This window comes from Electrophorus electricus, chromosome 12 (assembly GCF_041902795.1).
Source record: "Electrophorus electricus isolate QZ-2024a chromosome 12, ASM4190279v1, whole genome shotgun sequence".
NCBI lineage: Eukaryota > Metazoa > Chordata > Actinopteri > Gymnotiformes > Gymnotidae > Electrophorus > Electrophorus electricus.
In genome coordinates this window covers 5,372,169-5,386,383 of record NC_137508.1, presented here as the reverse complement: position 1 = coordinate 5,386,383, position 14,215 = coordinate 5,372,169, and the positions used below count along the sequence as shown (strand labels likewise).

The window sequence follows — 14,215 nt, the reverse complement described above, 5'->3', positions numbered from 1 at the left end:
AAGCTTGGTACTTTAATTGCTTACTAAACTTAACTCTAACACTTGATCAACAAGCCGAGTGGTTTCATTTATTATTGTTGTTAACAAATGGGATCTGTATGTTTACATCAATCATAAAAGGAGACCTTTAAGTGCAACACTGGAACTTTTCTGATATGCTGAAGCGGAAATGTCTGCAAGCATCTACACATTTCATTAAGTATATGTGATGATGTCATTCAGCTTCAGGCTTTGTCCCATTCTTCAACAGCTCCAAACATACTCTGGAACCATCCAGATATATTTAACAGGACTCATTTTCCAGTGCTTAAATATAACTATCGGAAGCCTTGTTTATGTGTAAGCTGGTGAATCTAAATCCAATCGTTAAAAAACAAAGTTGTGATATATAGGCTGGAGAGACATCAATCACAAGACCAGATGTGAGAACTGGTGAAAAGAAAAAAGCCTTATTAGGAACATTTCCTATTACACCTATTCAGTGTGAAAAGAGGAAGGCTCTTGAGTCAGTTCTCATGAATCATTTCTGAAAATACCCTACATGTCTACCTCATACAATACAAAACATGCGTTGGTCTTCTTTGGACCCGCCTATCACAGACAAAGAATGCTATATAAAACATGAACCCAGCAATCAATACACAACACACAATCTAGACAAAGAGTTCCTTTTGCAACCGAGGGCTATAAGAGCAAGAAACACAGGACAGAGGCTGTAATCAAAACCACTGCATTTATTTCTGAAAGGTAAGCATTTCTTTTTATACAGTTTTCATTTTTCTGCAAAGGTTTACTTACTACAATGAAATATAACACTGAGGTTTCTCCATCAGATATTGTAGAACAGTAAATTACTGTGAAATTACTGTATATCTGGAATATTTCAAATATACCTTTTTAAGGTCCACCTCAATGCAACCATTTTGAATGTTTTACATGATTTAAAAATAGTGTAATGTCAAACTAAAATTGACTTATTTGTTGGACATCAAAACAGCATGTTATTATTTATTTGAGTTGTCTTACCTTATTCTAGTTGTATAACTTGTAACTATGCAACACAGCATTCTAAATGGATTCTTACTTCTATGTACACCATTTAAAAAAATATTTCAAACCATCAAAAAGATATCAAATAGTTCAGTACAAAATAATGCATTTCAGACACATCATATAAGGAAGCCACAATCAGAATGAAGTTGCTGGTGACATTGATGATGTGGTGTCTACATGATGTTGCTGCGGTATGGAGAAAAAAAGCAGAAGTATGTATTCTTACTTCCTAACACATATTCAAAAATGAACTGCACTTTTAAAAGGTTCTTCCCTTCTAATAATAACATTTCCATACTTTCATACTTTCGTACTAAAGCACAAGACATGGATAAACAATGTCATTCTACCTGCAAGAGACAGACAACAGCATGGTAAACGCCTATTACCAAACACTATTGTTATTACTGCTACTACTTCTACTTCTAATAATATTAATTATAATTAATATTAAATCTCATATATATTATATAGCAATTTTAAAACAAAATTTCCAAAGTGCTTTATAAAAAGATGGAGTAGAAATAAAATGTAATTGAATAAATGAAGATAAAAACAAGATAAAATATAAAGCAAAGAAAATAATAAAGTACTATATTGTTCACAAGTTGATTAAGAACTAATTTTATCAGACAGGTCTTAACTTTATACTTAAAATGCCTAAATCTTCAAAATTTTTCTCTATAATTATATTTGCTTAAGAAGAATCCAAACTTGTTTTTAGATTGTATTGTGTACACATCTGCTTCCCAGTAATGATTTAGATGTCTTTTTTTTTTCAGATGGTCTTGCGCAGTGTGTTGAGGATGGAAGTAATGGGAGTGACTACAGCGGTACAATCTCTGTCACAGCCAGTCATCACAGATGTCTCTCCTGGAACATTTCTAAACATCTACAGATTATCTATGGCCTTGGATCACATAAATACTGCAGGTACTCCACTGGACTGCCCCTCAGTTTACAGTCTGTTCAGTCTGAGATTTTAATACATCCACTGGGTCTACAAGGGAAAGAAAAAAAGGAAAGAAAACGCAGGCAAAACCCATTCAAAAGAAGTAAAAATTATTAGAAATCAGATGAAAAAAATGTATCGGTGCATTTTTAGTACATTTTAGCGTATGAAGGTTTTGAATGAATGAGTGCCTAGAAGTTTTCACTAAATATCACTCATTTCTTTCTTTCTTTCTTTATTGGGTTTTTTGGATACAGTGTCAAAACTATAGTTTCAATATGATGGAACTAGTAGATGGAAATATGCACATGAAAGTTTTCATCTATCAATTATCATTGAATTATCTAGTTCTAAGTCAATGCTGGACTTAACAATTGACAGTTTCTTTTAGTATTTAACTGAGTATTGGGGAATTCCAAAGCCTGTATGCCATGCTAATGAATTCATAAATATGTTAGGGTGGCATTGTAGGTAGATGATGAGAGGTTGTAAAGATTCATCTTCTATTCTGGGTTTGTTATTCCCCTAACCTCTTTTTCTTTATTCAAGACATGTACATTGTTGTTTCTTACACAGGGGCCCTACCCTTTTAAATGTAGGTACACAATTGAGTCTTAACCAGAGCTATGTTGAGCAATACAGTCAGAGTGGGTGTTTTATCTCACCAACATACAATTTAGTCAATTTATTTGAGTGCATATGCATTTCTTTTGTATTTTGGGTGTAAGCATTATTTGGGGATATATAAGTTTCACTGTGTCACTGGTTTGAAATGTCTAGTAATAGAAATGTGTATTCTTTTGAGTTTCAGATAACATAGGAGATGGTGATGTTGCTTTTTTTGTGTTTCCCTGACCATTTCTTTTAAAAGCCTGAAAGTTTAGGAGGACTGGAAAGGTCTGTGAGTTTCACCTGAGAAAAGGTGCTTGTTTTTGCACATTGTGGTAACTGCCTGACCGTTGACTGTTTTCTTTGCAGGAACCCAGATAATAGCCCTATGCCATGGTGCTTGGTCAGGAGGAATAAGAAGATTGTTCGTGAATTCTGTAAAATCCCACGGTGTGAAGTTAAACCTAGTAAGTTGGAAAGTATAGTCACAATGTTTTGTATTCTCTGAAAAAAAAGAAAATAGGCAGAACACTTGATAAATTCCCTGTCACTACATGTTGTGCTTTCTTGTAGATTTATGGTTCCCTTGTTTATGTTAGCATGTATTATATTCATTGCTTTCATGTGTTTTATAGAATTTCTGTGATAGCCTTTGATCTGAATTTTTGTATGTATAAACATTGGTGTACAAATAAAGTTATTATTTCTTTCTGAACCAGCTAACAGTCTACGACATTCTGAAACACTGAAGCAGGACACTGGTAAGAAAGTTTCATTTAATCTACTTATTTACACATTGCAGTAGTGTGTTTAAGATATTACCACATAAATGTAATGGCTTATTTTTGTAATTTGATGGAAATGATCTGTTTTACCTTTCCAGAAACAACATGTGGTAAACGAATTCAGAAACGCATATACAGGATTGTAGGGGGAGTAAAGTCTACAATAGAGTCTCAGCCTTGGGTTGCATCCATCTTCAAAGGTGAAGCATTCCAATGCGGAGGCACGCTAATCACTCCCTGCTGGGTTCTCACTGCAGCCCACTGCTTCCCTGAAGGGTACTAGAAAGTTTCATACATTAAAACTATTTGAAATCGATTGAAAACTATTTATTTGACGTTCTTATGATGTGCATAGGTAGTTCATGACAAATTGTTGTTTTGCAAATTATGAAATGTGTTACTTTCTTGTCTTAAACAGTGCAAAAACAAGCATCCACCGATTCTCTGTCCATTTGGGGAAGAATGCCATCAATGAAACTAATCTTAGGAAAGAGCAGATGTTTAAAGTGGCCAAACTAGTAATTCATGAGGACTACACAGGAAATAATTATAACAATGACATAGGTATGTGTTTAACTAGCTCTGCTGTTATTGCATGGAGTGATTGATTCTCGTTGCATTAATGGTTTGACCCTGGCATATGTGTTCAGCTCTGCTGCAGATTGTTGACAACAGTGGGCAGTGTGCACACAGGACACACTCAGTGAGGACTGTGTGCCTTCCCCCTCCCCAGCAGATGCTACCTTCTGGCTCCTTCTGTGATATTGCAGGCTATGGCAGAGAGAAGAGCAGTAAGATTAATATACTAATTTTTTTGTGTATAACGTAACCAGTGTATCATCCATAATAATAATGACCAGAAAAATAATTATAGAAAGTACAAGGTACAGTTTTATGTCTCAACTTATGTTACAGCATTAGGGTCAGTAGAAATGCCATTTTCCTATGATCTCAATGCCCCATGGGGAATCATATGAAAATCATTGGCAGTTTTTATTGACATTAATGACATTAAATTAAGCTTTGATTAAGCTTTTAAAATGTAACTGTTATTTATGTATTTGTTGTGGTTTAATCTAAGACCGCAAGTATATATTTCAAAATTTCAAGCATGAAAATCACCGTATTATTTTTACTTCTCTCTCTTAAGATTCAGTGTATTTTTCACGGTTCCTGAAGGAGGCTCAAGTTAAACTCATCTCGCAGGAAGTTTGCCAGCACAATGACTATTACGGGGCAGAGGTTACTAATAACATGTTCTGTGCAGCTAGTCCTATATGGACAGAAGATGCCTGTCAGGTAACTCGATCAAAATTTTAATCAAAATATAGAATTGAGTAAACTACTTGTTAATTAGCTCAGTGTTTTTTTTCCAAGTACTCTGCTCACCTTGTGATGCATTCTTAACAGGGAGACTCAGGAGGCCCTCTGGTGTGTGAAATGAATGGCCGGATGTTTCTCTTTGGAGTCATCAGCTGGGGCCATGGTTGTGCCACTGAATTTAATCCAGGTGTTTACACAAAAGTCACCAACTACAACCAGTGGATTGCACAGCATACAGGACTACCCTCCTTCACCAAAGGTATCATGTACCCACAGAAGGATTAGTTGTGCTCTGGATGGAGGGCACTTTTTTTGCTACACGAGTAATACTTTGCACATTATGGAGTATAACCTCTGGAGAATGTTTGTGTTATGCAATTAACATTGTTAATCGAGTCTTAGGTACTGGTGGTGCCCTTTTATAATGAGCATTAGCCAGTTTGAATTAGGAACATGGAAATGAGTCTTATAAGCTTTGTTAAGGATTGTATTAGGACCTAAAGTCTGAATATTAGGTGAAGTTCAGGTCATTTGTAACACATGACTGTATGCTGTGTTTTTAAGGGTGGTAGTACTATATTTTGTGATACTACTCTTATTCAGTTCTGTTTGTAAATTCATTCAAGCAGTGTCATGCAAATTCAAGTTCAAGCAGTGTTGATGCGTTCATAGTTATAGAGTAATTTACATTTCTATATTTATCTATCTATTTATTATTATTATTATTATTATTATTATTATAGCAAAACTACTATGTGCTTCTATTATGTTTGAGCTTCATTCATATACTTATATCCACTTAATTGTTTTTGCTTTTGAGACCAGTCAGTCTCAGGGTTCTTCAATGCCGCTATGTTCTCATAGACTTTAATGGTTTATACAACACTTTTTAAAAACAAAATGTTTGTTCATAAATGGTTTATTTCTAGTTTATTTATTTTATTTCATACTGCACATCAAATATGTTGTATTTATTTTTAATATTTATATATATATATATGTACATATATATGTGAGGGCTGGACCCTGTTGATATACAGAGTAATGCTTTTATTGTAAGGTTCTTATAAATTAATTAACTTTCATGATAATTTATTATCAGCATGTAATTGCTGGCTTTCATACAGCTATTATAGGATCATTAAAATATTCAGTAAATATAAGTTGCATAGTGTAATTCCTTCACTGTATTGCATTGTTTGTTACTGATCTCTCTTTAGTCATTGGCTTATTCTCATATGGTTATTGTGCACCCTCCTCATATCTCATACACAGTGCTGTCGTATCCTATATATGCCAATGGGTGGTATCCTTATCAGATTATATTATTGCTATTGTTGGCTGCAAGTGGGGAGAAAAATATTTCCCTGCTTGTTGGTCAAGGAGGAAAGGGTGTCCTAAATAAAATCTATTCATTATTTATTTGCTGGGTATGTAGGAGCTGGGCTAATTTCTTGACATAAATCATACGGATCTTCTGACTAATCAAAATATTTCTATTTTGAAAACTATTCTGGTCATAGGTACAGAAATCTACAACGTATTATTTTTTTTAAACTTAGTGGTAACGTGGGAGTGCAGCAAATTGTAGTCACAAAGTTAATTTGTGACGATCCCTGAGGAGTTTATCTTTAACTCAAGTGGAGTGAAAATAGCTTCACTAATTAATTTCAAAATATTAAAGCATAAAATCTCTCTATAATGTTGATAAAATCCCTAATTTCATTGTTTACTTTTCACTACTACTTTGAGCAGTGAAAAATTGGAGACCTTTAATTCATCTTCAGTGTAAAAATGAGAGGTTAAAGATCACAAAAGAAGTTAACAATAAAAGTTAAATAAACTTGCTGTCACTTTAGTCTTTTCTTTAGTCTGTTAGGACTGTAGCCTATGTTGGTTCGTCAATGACTCTTAATCTCCACTGGGGAGAGCCATTAAGCATTTTTAACCGTTTCAAAACGGAACTAAAATCACTCGAATATCTTTTATTACAACAACAACAACAACAACAACAACAACAACAACAACAACAATAATAATAATAAAAAAACAATAATAATAAAAACAATAATAATGTAATATAATATAGTATAATGTAATATAACGTTGCCAAATTGGTCAAAAAGAATAACAGAAGGCCTCCAACAGTAATTTTGTGTCCTGAACTTGCAGTGTGTTTTACAACATCTAGCAGGGATGACTTAGAAATTGAGATGTCAGCATAAATTATCATGTCAGCATTAAAAGTGCTGTAAAAAAAAATTTAAACTCAAGCTTCAGTTTACACAGGATCACTATGTATAATGCCTTTCTACCATTATCCTCAAGAGTGGAAGAGCAAATGGGTTTACAGTCTGTAGCTAAAGTATATCTCCTGATACTGAGCTGTGTGGTGTTTGCTTGCCCTAGGGAATACCTACATTAACTCATTTCTTTTCTGAAAGTGTGACACTTATGCAGTTGGACAATGGTTGTGGAAAGTTTTGGATCAGTCCTTTGCAATTATTTTTGGGGGCCTATAGTTTCAGGGGTGGGAGCCATGGCAAAGGTCCTCTCTAATTACTCCAACTGCTGCATATTGCCACAGCCAAGCTGAAACAGACAGCCAGATTTTTCTGCCGTGCCAAGCTTAATGAAGAACCTGTTTATCCATTAAACATAGAGTATTATTCTTTAAAGGGAAACTCTGAAAGTCCCACATAAGCTTTGAAAATCAGCATAATTTGGATACATATTAGGAAAGACAATGCAGAGAAGTCTGTATGACTAATAGTATAATCAGTCGGAGTGCATATACTGTATATGGTAAGACAAATGTGAATGATCAAATTTATCTTGTCAACTTTATTTTTGTCTTTACTGCATGATGAAGAGAAAGAGAGCAATAGAGAGAAAGAGAGAGAGAGAGAGCAACAAAGAGAAAAAAAGACCAAGTTATGGGCTTATAAGCTTGAGCCTATCAAATGTCTACCAAAACATATCACTGAATTCATTGTTTTAATGTATCTAAAGTAAAATCTTCACTACAATATATTAAACAAGTTACTGAGAAGAGATATATTCTGCATGTTCAGCATTAGAGAGAACACACAGGCATGTGGCGTGTGTGGGTGGCGGGGCACACTGCGCACACCTGCTGGGGGGAGACTCAAGCTGAGGGAGGCCCCCCCCATGAGGGGAATGTAAAAATGTAAATTTTGAAAAGGGCCTTCACTTTGCCTCTTGCGGTGGAAACCCAGAATTTTGGGTTATGCCACCGATAGAGCATGTTTTACAAAGTCAGCATTTTTTTGTTACAAAAACTGCATGTTTTCTAGCTATCAATATAATAAATCACGCTTTAAATAAGCAAGCACAGGTGAAGTGAAAAAGTAACTGATGCTCTCAACGAGACTTTTACTGCAAGGCTTCTGAATTACTTGGCACTCGAAGGCTTCAGTGGAAACTGCTGATGTTATTATAAACAATTTAGATTAGAATGGCAAGGTACACTTCTGCTCCTTCAGACTCAGGCGGCCCTTATTAGGTAGTTAGGCATTTGCTTTGTCTTTGCTAGCAGGGAGCTACTGCTCAGTGACAGTAGAAAGGCGTTATCATGCAGGCTTACTAGGAAACTTTATCTCATTGTAGGCTGTAGGCTGGTATCACTTCGGTGTATGCCACCATGTCACAATATGAGCAGCTGATAGCTCTTCCTCACTCTTCCACACAGTCTCTCTGAGTTGCTGAGCTACACATACAACCAGCTTTGATTACATTGACCATTTCAGGCCACTGTGTGACATGACTGATATGGGGTTTTTTTTGTAATATCTCACTGATTCACTTTGTGTGCAGCTAGCCAACTGTGGCCAGCTACTAACTAAATGACACACTTAACACTGAAAACTGAGCAGGCAGAAGAGCTTGTTTGCAAGCTTGAAATTGGCCCATAGTTTTCTCTGAAACATGTCAAGCCTACTACACCTATGAATGCACAGTAGGCCTAGTCTCAAAATCTACAAAATAGTTTTTTTTGGGTTTTTTTTAGTAATTATGGAATTTACACTTTATTATGATTAAGATTATGATTAAGAAGATAAATTCATCCTCAAATCATTGTGCAGTTTGTGTTTAGGTGCTTTCCTGAAGCAGCATATTGGTGCATAGTTTTTAAGTATATTGTATAAATAGTTAGACCACTCAGTGTTGCAATGCCAACACAAACGCCTTTTGACTACACAATTAAATACTAGCAAAATGCAAGAAAAATAAAATAAATATAAGCAAAACCCAGAATAATCATCTACAATATTAACACCCACAATCTTCCAAACTATATTACTTTGAACTAGAACTACTGCAGTGAAAATCTTGTTTGAACATATCCAGTTATTCTGTAATACCCAGGTATTAGAGTGGGCTCTAAAATGTATTGAGTTAAACGAAAAAAAAAAGATTATTTACATTCTGGACTTCACATCCATTACAAAATGATCATTTACACATTGGTCTTCATGGCCATTACAAAATGCACACGAAGGTAAAGAACAGGCCACCGCAAACTTTTAATGCAAAAAAAAAAGACCAAAGACGTCAGATGCTTAAAAACGATACCAACACTAACCAAATAATAAATACAATAGTAATCCATCTAAATCTTTGTCCTAATGGTGCGCAACCGAACAAATGCCGAATATAAACTCATAAAGCACAGGTGCTCTGGATAATTAAAACAGCGAGCTATGTATGGACATCCTCGCAGGGTTTTATCGCTGGGTATCAGTTACTTAGTTACGTCTTTACTCAAGATACTGTTATAATTTAGTCATATGTAATCCATGGAATCCTCACTTCGTAACTCCAGTGCAGCCCATTTTTGGGCATAAACATGCATGACGTAGTTTGGGATGCGCTGGCGCCCTTGGCAAAGGTAGGGTGGGGTGGCTGGGAGTGAAAGCGGCGTCAATGCGCACCAATCGCATCTGCGCCCGGGTGGTAAAACCTTTTTCCTTATTGGCTGGGGAGCGGCGATTCTTTTTTGTCGTGCGTTTGCTTCCACTTTACCGGGCGGCTTTCCACAGAAGCCGTCGGTCGGTGGGAGTGTGATTCGGGGATTTCGCTGCATGAGGGGAGTAGCCTTGGGAATAGACGAGCGGATTGTGTTGTCCTTGAAGAAATAACTGGGAAGCACAAGCCAAAGTCACTGTTTGGTGCGAGCACGTGCCCTTTTCCCACTTGAGTTGAAGATATTCAGACTCCAAAATGCCGGTGTTCCATACTAAGACGATAGAGAGTATTCTGGAGCCAGTGGCTCAGCAGATATCCCACTTGGTGATCATGCACGAGGAAGGCGAAGTTGATGGCAAAGCGATCCCTGATCTTACTGCTCCTGTGGCTGCAGTGCAGGCAGCCGTCAGCAACCTCGTGCGGGTGAGACACTTTTGAATTCTGCTTGCTTTGCCTGTACATCTACAGCTACAATTCTTGAGCTGTCTGTGTCGTCTGTGGTACCCTGTTAATTTTGTTACATTGTTGGCAACATCCAAATCGTGATCTTCGTTTTCCCGAGGGAAACTTTTTCAACGTTGGGTCATGGACAATGTTCAGCATGGGCAACTTCAGAATCTTGCCCCATGTAGTGTCATTTGGCATATCTGATCACACTATTTAGAAGAGCCAGCATTTTTTCAAGTGATGGTTAAAGGGGAACCTGCCTGATTGTAAGTCTGAATATGTCATTAGAAGTTGACAACAGGAGATACTGGTAGTAATACCATTTTGCCAAGCATGGTGTCAGTGAATGAGCATAATGTTTGCATCACATTCTGTCAATAGTGCACTTTTATTTGAAGTGCAGGATGGTGGCAGAGGGATTTCCTTATCATTTCAGTGTGGAGTGATACAATTTTTAGAATACATTTGGGCCAATTTGACAACAATAACACTTAGGGTACGGTTTCCAAAATGTTAGTGTTGTCTAACTCTAGAGGGGTTTTAAGATGGGTGCTGTAGCACTTTTGGTAAACCTAGGGTGTGCCAGAGATCTCATCTTAGCACTGATATTCAGGTCATGTTTCCAAGAAACTTCAAAAACAAAATCATTAATCCCACAAACTTCAGGAGGGCTTTTCTTTATTTGCTCATTGTGTCCACAGCAACAAGACACAGTCTGACTGGTATGCTCCCATTTTGTTTTAACCACAAGCAGACTGTCTGTGCTTACCTTCAAATAAATTGAATTAAAACAGCTATTTTTGTTAACATGGCTAATTCTGACTCAGTTATATATTTATGTGATTTATTTGTTCATATATATATATATATATATATATATATATATATATATATATATATATATATATATACACACACACACACACACACTTGTGGTTCCTTATTGATGTAATGAAGAAGCCAGAATGACACCTTGATTGGAATACTGATCACCATGTGCACATGCTGTCTTTAAAGAGCTCAAGGGCTACTGCTGCAATCTCCACAACACCTGTATGTGGTCTGTTATTGCATGCATGCCTAATCTCTTAAAGATGCTATTCCCTTACCAGAACTTTGTGATAGAAAGGGCTAATGGAACCCACATATTTATGAGCTATCCCTGCTTGCAAAAAGAGCTTGCATTACTTTTGATGATAGTTAGTACTACTGAAACGCCAGTTAAAAGAAAACTAATACTGTTGTATTGCAATTGCAAAAAGCAGCATCATTGTTTATTGTTTATTGTACACATGTAAATGAGTGTTCCTAAATGTATCAGAATTTAGTTGACAAGCTTGTTTATGGTATGTAAAAACAAGCTATAATCTGTGATAATTTCACTGATGAATATTTGCAACCAATTTGTGAGGATCTTTACTGAGCATTCAATGGAACTTAACAAAAAAGACATGGACCTATTTTAACTAACATCATTTAAGGTCTCCAAGTAGAGCATGTAATAGCAAGGCTCATGTATTAATACTGTGATCCAGATTCAGATTCCAGCTGTACCATGTGACACCTGTATGGTCCTAGATGAAACAGCTGGCTGTGTTTGAGCAGGGTTCCTATCTCCCCTACTGGTAACTTGCACACCAGCTGGTCTGGAATCTGCCTGAGTCCTGCAGTAGTTCAGTCTCTGATCATGGTGAAGTGCTTCAGAGTGCTGTCTGAGAATTTATTCAGAAAGACGCTTTGTAAGACTACATGGAATGCTGTCCACATTAGCATCAGAGTTGTTTATTGTATAAAACTAAATAAGGACCAAAAGGAAGAAAATGAGAACAAATAATTTATTAAAACATTTGTTCAAAAATAGATTTATAAATATATTATAGCCATGTAAACGCCATGTAATGCTCAATCTGACTAGTAGTATTCTTTTTGGCTGTTCTGGGGCTAACTTATCTGAGGTATAATGTATTTGCAAATAGTTACATGTATAAGGGATAGGATTTCCATGTGAAGTAGCTCATTGGTTAAGGTACTTGACTTGTAATTGGAAGGTTGCTGGTTCAAGTCCCACAGTTGCCACTGTCGGGCTCCTGAGCAAGGCCCCTAACCCTCAATTGCTCAATTTGTACTCGGTCATAACTGTAAGTCGCTTTGGATAAAAGTGTCATAAATGTGCTATTGCAGGGATTGCATGCGTTAAACTGTGATCTATGCCTCTGTGTTCTACATAGTCATTGTCTTTTGTTAATAAAAATATATACAAATTAGTTCAAGCTGAATCTTATGATTCTATACATTTGCAAATGTTGGTATGAAGACACAATATAAAAATTCCTTTTGGTGAACTTGAACTGCTTTATAACACACCTTAAAATGGCATAGACGGAGTGACTGAATCATGTGGTGCTTATTTGTTGAAAACCTTTTTTTCCCTTTTTGATCACCCAATACAGGATGAATGAGGTAAAAGTCAACTACGTGAGGAAGAGTCCATGGGGGCTGCTTATAATCAGGTTTATTAAATTCATATTTCAAAAATCCTCAAACTGCTGGAGGCCAAAGATCACGCTGTAGATTAAGTGACGATTAACCTAGTCCCAGTGTGAGAAAGTATGGATGTGTTGTTGGACTGGCCTGTTGTGCTCTATTCATTGTGATTGCAAAGGTTTATACCACTGGGCCCTATTGCCCCTCTGTAGCCTACTATAGCATAATTAGCTCCTTACTGTTGATAATATTGCAACAAAGGGAAAATCTACTGAACGTAGTTACCGAAATCACAAATAGGGAGTTGGACATAAGAATACTTGGCCTATTTATTTACTGGAAGTAACACAGTCTCACGGTAGCAGGGTTGAGAGGGTGGTGCGTGCCTCTGCCTGGAAGGCGAAAGTCTCAAGCGTCAGCGTCTTTATTGGAGACTCCAGAATACCCCCCTCCCCCCACCATTCCTGGAGCACCTGTTCCAGCCAAATCATACCATGTACCAGCCAAGCACTGAAATACAAGGCTGAGTGGCTTTGTATAGATCCTGGCTCTAATGCCACTTTTGCAAGGTGTTCTTTGGTTTCTTTGGTCATCTTTTACAAATCTTAAGCATGGAGTGCTAAATTTATTTGCACAACAAAAGTAAATCTGTATAGTCAAGCACACATATAATATGCATACTATTTGTATTTATTTCTGTTTCTATTTATATTTATCTCCCCTTGCGTTTTGGCCTCAGTTTAGGTTGTTTATAATCTGTTTGTGTGGAAGGGGCAGTATGCAATCAGATAGGAACAGATAAGCAGATGCTTGGACCTACATGGCTTCATAAGGAGCTCTTCAGAGCAGCTTTCATGCCCTTCTGTCCCCTCTCCTCCAAGTGTGCTTTTTATGGCTTACGAAGAGGAGAAACCTTTGCGTCAAGCAGGTCTCTGGCACAGAACACAGTCTGCATGTCTGTCTGCATCCTCCACTAAGTCTGTCGATCACTCCTGGGTGGCAGAGCTGGAAGACAGGGTCCCCATCCCCCATTTTATCCCAAAGTGGTACTTACATCACTGGTGACTAAGTTCACTTGGTGTCTTGCCAGTGGTACAAAACTATATCTGAACTGTTGCTAGTTTGTTTTTAACTCTTACTACTTGATTGTGTCACACATTACTTTTAACACAGCCTCTAGTGTTTACATACTTTCAGTCAGGATCAGTTACTAATAGGGAACTTTGTTGCTTAGTGAGGTACAAAGTACTAGATGATCCTGGTTGTCTTAATTACTTCAAAGCTATATAGTAGCAAAATGTTAGGTACAGCTTAAAGTGTTGTAAAAGCATGAAGGTTTAAAGCAAAGAAACCAACAAAAAACAAAACAGAAGAAACAAACACAAAAAAAACTCTACTGGCAGTCAACTGATTATTGTATTAAAGGGCCCATAGCCAACATTTGTCTGTAATTTTATATTTTCCCTTGATATCCGCTTACAAGGATTGTGTGGCTTTATGTCCCAAAACAGTCATAGTTCAGTTTTATACAACCATTTTCCAACCTCTTTTTAGCCCTTAAATAGGTGTTTCT

The 14,215-nt window shown here is 36.7% G+C and overlaps 2 protein-coding genes across 5 annotated transcripts in view; both read left to right on the top strand.

Annotated features, from left to right (window-relative positions):
* Positions 1–616: 616 nt before the first annotated feature.
* On the top strand, positions 617–6,445 carry plaua (plasminogen activator, urokinase a). Its single transcript, XM_035531781.2, has 11 exons — positions 617–747; positions 1,165–1,265; positions 1,373–1,427; positions 1,836–1,986; positions 2,984–3,081; positions 3,334–3,375; positions 3,498–3,675; positions 3,818–3,963; positions 4,050–4,190; positions 4,550–4,698; positions 4,810–6,445. Exons 2-11 carry the CDS (start codon positions 1,194–1,196, stop codon positions 5,005–5,007), a joined length of 1,230 nt encoding a protein of 409 aa, XP_035387674.2. The 5' UTR covers positions 617–747; positions 1,165–1,193; the 3' UTR covers positions 5,008–6,445.
* Positions 6,446–9,705: 3,260 nt separating this feature from the next.
* The window catches only part of vcla (vinculin a), a 35,498-nt gene continuing 30,988 nt past the window's right edge, over positions 9,706–14,215 (top strand). For 2 of the 4 annotated variants that reach the window (XM_027017593.3, XM_027017592.3), the window contains exon 1: positions 9,706–10,134. In XM_027017593.3, coding sequence (XP_026873394.3) covers positions 9,967–10,134 — 168 coding nt within the window. In that variant the 5' untranslated portion in view covers positions 9,706–9,966. The remainder of the gene's footprint in view (positions 10,135–14,215) is intronic. The other 2 variants (XM_027017595.3, XM_027017594.3) reach the window with 1 other exon arrangement.